General features: G+C 40.8%; 1 protein-coding gene across 1 annotated transcript in view; it reads right to left on the reverse strand.

Annotated features, from left to right (window-relative positions):
• Positions 1 to 8,614: 8,614 nt before the first annotated feature.
• LOC115274364 (olfactory receptor 7A10-like) overlaps positions 8,615 to 9,280 on the reverse strand; it is a 3,074-nt gene continuing 2,408 nt past the window's right edge. Inside the window, exon 2 of the mRNA XM_029917821.1 lies at positions 8,615 to 9,276. Within this exon, the coding sequence (XP_029773681.1) occupies positions 8,615 to 9,276 (662 nt within the window). The remainder of the gene's footprint in view (positions 9,277 to 9,280) is intronic.

The following is a 9,280-nucleotide window of genomic DNA, read 5'->3' on the forward strand; positions in this document are numbered from 1 at the left end:
TTATAGGTCTAACAGGAGAGACCTGGCAGGGGACCATGGGGAGAGGAAGGGGGAAAGAGCGGGGGAGAGTGAGGGACACAGATCAAGAGAGACTACTGAATACTGAAAACGAACCATGGACTGAAGGGGGACGGGGTGATGGTCATAGTGGAGGGCACTTTTGGGGAGAATCATTGGGTTACATGGAAACCAATTTGACAATAAACTATTTTTAAAAAAAGGTCAATTTCCATAGTTTTTGTACAGAATTTTTCCCCTCTCAGGAACTCCTACGCCAGCTCTAAATAGGACCTTACACCCCACAGGTAGCTTTTCTCTGAACTACTCATACATTCTCTATATTTTTTTAACTGGTCAAATCCATTCTATACTTTTAATGAAAAATTCCAAAATCTGTCTTATATTAGAGGAATAACTCTGAGCACTCACTAACTACCAAGCAAAGAATATATGTGTCAAGAAACAAAAGCCTGTAGGGTTCAGTGATGGAAAAAGAATATACGCAAATGAAAGACCAGATAAAATATCAGGAGGTGACAGGTGCTATGAAGGAAAACAAAGCCTGTGTAATGGAAGGAGTGGATGGAGGTGTTATTTGTACTGTTTTGGGGGGGACACCAGCACACATTTAAACAGAGGCCTCAAGGAGACAGAAGAAAACACAAGATCCTCTGAGGAAGAGCATGCCCATTAGAGGGAACTATGAGTGTGAAGGCTCTGAGCAAAGACGTGGGTATTTTTAAATTAATTATTTAAAACTTGAGGGTGGCTGGTGTACCACGTTGCATCAGTGTGGGGTGTACAATCTAGTGAGTGAACAAATTTAAACGCTCACCATGCGTGGAACTGCCATCTGTCACCACACAACACTGTGACAGTGTCACTGACTGCATTCTCCCTGCTGTGCCTTATACTCCTGTGAGTCATCAACCCTTAACAAGAAAAGAATTCCTTAAATGGAAGCCAGTATTTCCCACTCCCCTTTCCATTCTGCTTTGTGTTGTTTGCATATTGTTTCAAAAATGAAGGTTCAGAGGAATGCCAGATTGCCAAGGGCAACAAGCAAAATGGAAGAGAGGTGAGAGGTGGTGGCAGAGAATGCTGAGGAACGAGGTGGCCTCCCTGACAATGATGAAGCTTCAGGACACAAGGAGTCCCTCCTTCACATGGTGTCCTTGCGCTTTATTAATTCTGTTTCCAAGGAATCTTTGAATAGAAATAGGCACCCTCCTTATCTTCGTTGTTGGGTAGCAATCTGGCACCTGTATTTTAAGGGTCACATATTGGAGATAGGGATCCAGGATCTCTGTCTTGAGAACTGCTCATGTCACACACACACACACACACACACACACACACACACACACACGTTCTATAGTCTCCTTGGACCATGTCACAACCAGACTGTTCTCAGCTCCAGCCACGATAATTAGGCAAACAATGATACAAGTCAATCAGGTTGTCTTTCCTGTAAGAAGTGAAAAGTCATGCAAATTCCAGCAGTTCAGCATCCTATGAGTATACAACCGTGGGTCTCCATTTTATAATGATCATTTTGTGTCTAGTATTTACAGAAACATAAAAGTCAATTCCCAAACTGAGAGCAAGAAAAGTGGAAGAAAGGTCTATCGAGCTCAGGTGGTCCTAGTGATGGAGATGACACCGTGTCCCCGGTTCTGACAACACCACAGTGCAGGTGCATCTCTGGGATGCCCAGAAAATAAAGCAGCAAAAAGCAATTTATCTAAAAGAAAAAGTAAGAATGTCTTCATGTTATCCAGGCATCCCTCTGGAATAACAAGCAAGGGAAGACACCCACAATTCACAAAAGGAAATACACAGAGTACAACAAAATTGGGGGATTTTAGAAGATTATTTGCTAAAAAACAACTTTTCTAAAGGATATAAAATACTGAACTTTTACAATCAGAAACTTGGGTTTTGGATTTGGGATCTACACACTTTTTCCATTTGGACTTGGAGAACCAACCAAGCTATTCTTTGTCTCCCCCCTTTAAATTCTAGTCAGTTACCACACAGTGTCATATTGGTTTCAGGAGCAGAATTCAGTGATTCATCACTGACAACACCCAGTGCTCATCACAGCAAGTGCCCTCCTTCATCCCCATCACCCATCTAGCCCATCCCCCACACTCCTGTCTCAGCCAACCCTCAGTTCACTCTCTATGCTTATGAGTCTCCTTTGGTTTGTTTCCTTCTCTTCTCTTCCCCCTTCCTTCCCAAACAAACTATTGTAAATGAGAATATCCTTCCCCAAACTAGGACTAGAGGCACCCATCCTGCTCAGGTGGTTGACAGATGTAGTGAATATGCCATAAAGAGCTTAGCAAGGTTCCATCTGTTGATAATGAGTGGAGATTTGGCTGATTTTTTTCTTCTCTCAAATGTCCCCATCCCTTCCCCACCTCTGGGCCCCCAAACCCAAGTCTTATTTCAGTTCTTTGTCCTGTCTCCCCCATCATGGGCTCCTACCCCTCTAGCCAATATTCACCTTTACCTGAGAGGTCTTTCTATACTGAAATTATGCTACAGTTCACCTCCCCAATTTAACCCCTTCCCAATGTCTCCTCCCCCGGAGAATGAACCCCAAATTACAAAACTTCCAACACTTGGCTTGCCTCCCCTGACCAGCCTACCAGCTTTGCACCCACACCTCTTCAGTCACATCCCTCTCACAGACACTGATTCTGAGTTGTACCTTCACCTGAAGCCCAGTCTCAGGGCTCGGAGCCTCTAACACCTGCTTCCCTCTGCTTGGAGTCGCCCACTGGTCTGTTTGGAATTTTTCACCTCCTCTCTGGCTTGAAAATCCCATCTCCTCTTTCAGAAGCAAGGATTCACCTCCTTCATGAACCTTTGTGGGTGTGGTTTTCTTTATCCTTGTCACAGAAAAAAAAATGGGCTCTTGTGATAATTTAGAAGTTGGGATTATCACTGTGCAATTTTTATTTAATTCCACATGTGTTTCCCTGCTAGCCTGTGGGAGCCCAGGGGCAGGTCACACATACTCCTGCCCTTTTCTCCCAGACATAGTTTGGTGGGGACACTACGAATAAATACATACTGCATGTAGAAAGGAGAGGCTCTGCTCTCAGAAGTTGCTGGTGATGAGAGCAAGAACAGAAATAGGGAGTTATTAGCACAGGACCGGAGGACACGAGAGGAATGTTTTCCATATCCTTAGCACGAGACCATGTGTGTGGTCCGGCTGTGGTCTGCAAGCATAAACTAGAATGAAAATATGAGGCACAATAGAAGATATCAGAGCGCATCGTATGTGGTCAGGCTGCAGCCCCGTCATTTCAGGTTTCTCCTTGCAGAGCCGTATGCGTGTGTGCGCGTGTGCAAACGTGTTTCTGTGTTTGCCCTGCAATGTGCGGGATCACATGCAAGAGGTACGTTTTGCTCTGGGATAAAGTCAAAAGCTTTCCTATCCAAAGCAGTAAATGCAAGAACACTTTTAAAAGAAGTGCAGTTCCTGCTAATGAGGGAAGAGCAGTATGAAAAGAGAGCCCGTTACAAGAGCCAGGGTGCAGAGGGAGTGAGAGCCAGTGTGGGTGCTGGCTCACCTCCAGGGGCAGGGACCGCACCCTGACTGCACGTTTATTACCCCGTTCGCCTCACACAGTGTCCACATCAAGCCCTTGTTTGCCTTTATTCCATATTCATTCCTATGTGTTGGACACACTTGTCCTCATATGGCCCAGCGACGGATGAGCCTGGCCCTTCTCTCACGTGTCTTTGTAATCCCTGGGTTCTGGATTTTAATCTCTATTTTAACAAATTCATCGGGCAACTCAACTCCTGTTTCTGATTTTTGTCCAATGTGTCCTCACAACCTACTCTAAAAATTCCTGTATGTGCCTCAAAAATCTGTTTCCTTTCCTCGTCTCTATATCCCGGAGGACTTTAGGTCACATACACAGTTATTTCACTCGCTCAGCTTTCTTTGTTTAATGTGAGATCCAAATGAGCAGACCTCACTCCCTTCCTTCATTTTTGCTGTTTCATTAAGGTGTGCATTAAGATAGAAACACATTTTTTGAAAATGGAATTTGTAAAATAAAAGGAATAGCAGGGAAAAGAGAACCAGGATAATTACAGTGAATTCAAAATAACGTTATTAATTAATATTAAATTAAAAAACGATCTTCTATAAGAAAAGATATAAAATAACAAGTTTATCACATACACACAGGTGTCTAAATCAAAATGGAATGGATAAAAACGTAAAAACAGAATAGGAAAATATCATTATAATTATCAAGGATTTAAAAACGCAGGAAGCAATATCTAAAATTATAATTTTATTTTATCTAAACATAGTGGAGTCAAATATGCTCGCGAAATTGATGTAAGTTGAATGCATGAGAAATTCATCTTCCCACAGGACAGAAGAAGGATGCTTGTTGGTTTAGAAAATAGATGTAATCACAGAAAGCAAAAGTGAGAAAACAGCAGTGAAGTAAGGGGGCAATACATACAAAAGGAAGTTAGTTACTACAAAGCACATAAAGAGCAATGGATGAAGGACAAAATATGACTGACTAATAGATTTGAGCACTCAAAATTTATGAACTCTCACACCACCCCAAAAATATATCTGTACATGCATACAAGAATTAAACAACAAATAGCAAACTTGGCATAAAAATTTGTAATTATTTTTGTTGGTCTGTTTCAAGTTTTTATTTAAATACTAATTGGTTAACCTATCGTGTATTATTGGTTTCGGGAGTAGAATCCTTCGTTTGAAAGAATGCAATCAAAAAGAAGAAAGAAAATGATTCAGAAACAATAATAAACAAACAAAAGAATAAGAACACTCAGACCCAGTATACAAGGCAAAGAATTTTCACAGATAATTTGTGACAGAATAAGTAAATGGCTAACACCCCAATAATATATTCTGCTTCCAGGTAATAAAATAAGTTCAAAATAAAACCTTCAAGCATATGCCTGTTTCTGTTTTAAATAAACTGTTCACATGAATACCTAATATGAGAGAGGATTCTATGAAATGTAAGTCTCCAAACTGCAGCGGCAAGGTAGTGGCTCCCTTGTTGGTTTGGATCTTTCTAATGGATACAGCATATGCTCCAATAAACTCCATCTTAAAAATACTTCTAAAATTCCCTCACTGCACAGCAACCCCCCTCCATACCTAATAGTACATTTTTATATTTCCTTTAACTACAAAACTCCTTGGAAGCATTCAAATTTTCCTGGAAGACAGCCTTCCCCATTCCTTTATTAGTCTCATCCAATAGGACCTTTGTTCCCACCACTTAATCGTCAAGAATAATCCTTGCATTACTAAGTTCAACAGACATTTCTTTTATTGACATATTAAATAAAATGATTATGAATGAATGAGTTCACCACACCAACGAACACAATGATCTCTCAGCTCTGGGACATGATGGTTAGGCTCTCAACCGACCTCAGATAAAAGCTATCAGCTTCCAATCTCTCTGAACCTTTCCTGACATACCTGCTGAGCTCTGAGACTCACCTGGATGAGGTCTCTGAGAGGGAGGTCTCCAGGTGTAAGTCAGAATTCTCCCTGTTGGTTGATGATGGAGAGCAAGCTCTATTCCCAGAACAGGAGGGAGTGAAGCATTGGTCCCCAAGCCAGACTTAAGAACCCAAATGCAAACCCCATGTCTCCTCCAGCTTCAGGCAGAACATGTTCAGGCTCTGCAGCAGAGGAGATGTTACAGCTCTTATGCTTGCTGCGTCTGCTCCCTGCTCCTCCCCCTTAGACACACGTCCATTATTACTCCAGCCCATGAGCTCCGCTCCCCAGGGGAACATATCTTGACAGAATAGAATTTTTTCCTGTAGAGTCTCTGTTCCCAAAATATCAGGTTATAATTCAGGCTGATCCAATTTTTATTACTCCTCCTTGAACTTTCCTAGATTCCAGAACTCTAACATTGAAACTTTTCACAGACCTGAGTGAAAGTTTTGTTTTGTTTTGTTTTTCCAAATCTAAGGCTCAGGAAGCCATGTTGACTATGATTCTTGTTTCTCCAAGACAAGGGTTGTGGTAGGAACACAACTCCTGATAGTCTAGAAAATTCCTATTCCTTCTTTATCAAGCAAAGGTGTGTTCATTTGCTATAAAACCATGGTTACAATAATCCTGGGTTCATAATTCTTTTGATGAATCAATGAGGAGTTTTGTATTTTTAATACAGGTTAAAAGTTGACATTTATAAAATACTTGGTAATTCAAGCTATGTTACAAAGTTGTGGTCATCAAGACAGTATGGTACTGGCACAAATCAGACACATAGATCAAGGAAACAGAATAGAGAACCGAGAAATGGACCCACAATGATATGATCAATCTTCAACAAAGCAGGAAAGAATATCCAATGGAAAAAAGGCAATTTCTTCACAAATGGTGTTGGAAAATTGGATAGCAACATACAAATTAAACTGGGTCACTTTCTTACACCATACACAAACATGATTGAAAATGGACAAAAGACCTAAATGTGAGACAGGAACTATCAAAATCCTAGGGGAGAACATAGGCAGCTATTTCTTTGACCTCAGATAGAGCAACTTCTTTTCAGACATGCTGCAGGAGGAAAGGGAAACCAAAGCAAACATGAACTATGGGACTTCACCAACATGAAAGCTTCTGCACAGTGAAGAAAACAATCAAGAGAATTAAAAGGCTGCCTACAGAATGGGTAAATGACATATCAGATAAATATTCGTGTGTGTGTGTGTGTGTGTGCGTGTGTGTGTGTGTGTGTGTGTGTGTGTATGACATTTTCCTTATCCATTCACTTATTGATAGACACTTAGGTTGTTTCTATATCCTGTCTTTTGTACAGAATTCTGCAATAAACATAGGGGTGCATGTAACTTTTCAATTTAGCATTTTTGTTGTCTTTGGAAACAGTAGTGAAATTATTGAATCATAGGGTAGTCTTTTTTACTTTTTTATTATTATCTTTTAATAGTTTATTGTCAAATTGGTTTCCATTTTACACCCAGTGCTTCTCCCCACAAGTGCCCCCCACCATGACCATTACCCACCTCCCTTCCTCCCCCTTCCCCTTCAGTACATGGTTCATTTTCAGTATTCAGTAATCTCCCTTGATCTGTGTCCCTCACTCTCCTCCGCTCTCTTTCCCCCTTTCTCTCCCCATGGTCCCCTGCCAGGTCTCTCCTGTTAGACCTATGAATGCAATCATATGGTATTTATCCTTCTCTGCCTGACTTATTTCACTTAGCATGACACCCTCGAGGTCCATCCACTTTGTTACAAATGGCCAGATTTCATTCTTCCTCATTGCCACTTAGTACTCCATTGTATATATATACACCACATTTTCTTGATCCATTCATAATTTCTTGATGATTATAGCTTTGATATACATCTTGAAGTCTGGAAATGTGATGTCTCCAGCTTCGGTTTTCTTTCTCAGAATTGCTTTTTCTATTCAGGGGATTTTCTGGATCCATACAAATTTTAGGATTGGTTTTTCTAGCTCTGTGAAGAATGATGGGGATATTTTGATGGAAATTGTATTAAATATGTAGATTGCTTTGGGTAATATCGACATTTTAACAATATTTTTCTTCCAATCCATGAACATGGAATGTTTTTCCATTTCTTTGGTTCTTCATCAATTTCCTTCATAAGCTTTCTTTAGTTTTCAATGTATAGATATTCACATCTTTAGGCTTATTCCTAGGTATCTTCAGGTGTTTTTGTGTAATTGGAAATGGGGTAAATTCCTTGAAATCTCTTTCTGCTCCTTCATTATTGGTCTATAGAAATGCAATCTATTTCTCTACATGGATTTTATAACCTGTGACTTAACTGAATTTGTGTATCAGCTCTAGCCATTCTTTTGATGGAGTCTTCAGGTTTTCAGTGTAGAGTATAATGTCATTTGCAAAGAGTGAAAGTTTGACTTCTTCCTTGCCAAACTGGATGCCTTTTATTTCTTTTTATTGTCTGAATCCTGAGGCTAGGACTTCAAATACTATTGAACAACACTGGTGAAAGTGGCATGCCTGTTATGTTCATGATCTTAGGAGAAAAGTATTCCATTTTCCCCCACTGAGAATAAAATGGGACATTCATATATGGCTTTTATCATGTTAAGGTATGTTCTTCTAACCCTACTTCCTTGAGTATTTTTTTCGAAATAGACTCTTACAATAGAGAAAAACCTGAGGGTTACTGGAAGAGAGGTGGGTTGGGAGATGGACTAAATGGGTGAGGGGCATTAAGAAGGGCACTTGTGATGAGAACTGGGTAAGTGAAGCATCATCTTGGAAAGAAATAAAATAAAATCCAACTTGCCCATTGTACGATACAGAAATTTACAGACATTTGTGATCCAACCTTTGGGAAAACATTGGGATACAGATCAGAAACTTAATAATGTGAGTTATTGAAATGTATGGAGAAGTTGAACTCAAACAAATGGAAACTCCAAGAAATAAATAGTAGGGGCAAATTCTACTCTCACAGCCTGATCAAAGATTAGCAGTCCCTGGCACTGAGGCTTTGAGCCCTGCACTCAAGGCACATCGCCAGCCCCAGGACAATTGGTTCTTACATCACTGGCACCCCAGCGATTCTTTTCAGAGCAACTTTTATGTCCTTGTTCCTCAGGCTGTAGATGAAGGGGTTCAGCATGGGCGTGACCACCATGTACATCACCGAGGCTACAGCACTTGAGTGGGAGCTCTGGGTAGCAGCGGAGCTAAGGTACACTCCTAGGCTCATACAATAAAATAAGGAAACAATTGAGAGGTGTGATACACAGGTAGAAAATGCCTTATATTTGCCTTTAGCTGATGAGATCCCACGTATGGAGGAAACTATCTTAGAATAAGAGTAAAGGATCCCAGCTAGGGAAGCACCACCCAACAATCCAGCTGCAAAACAAATCAGCATGTCATTAAGAAAGGTGTCAGAACAGGCAAGTCGGACCACCAGATTGATTTCACAGAAAAAGTGGGAGATTTCCACCTGTATACAGAAGGACAGCCACAACATCATTAAGCTTTGTAATAATGAATTCACAGTGCTCATCATCCAGGACACCAGAACCAGCAGCCCACAGTAGGTGGGTTTCATGATGACCATGTAATGCAAGGGGTGACAGATGGCCACGAATCGGTCATAGGCCATCACAGCCAGTAGAAAGTTGTCTGATCCAGCAAAGAGTAGGAAAAAGAACATCTGTGTGATGCAGCCTGAGTAGGTTATGACTTT

This window comes from Suricata suricatta, chromosome 12 (assembly GCF_006229205.1).
Source record: "Suricata suricatta isolate VVHF042 chromosome 12, meerkat_22Aug2017_6uvM2_HiC, whole genome shotgun sequence".
Lineage (NCBI taxonomy): Eukaryota > Metazoa > Chordata > Mammalia > Carnivora > Herpestidae > Suricata > Suricata suricatta.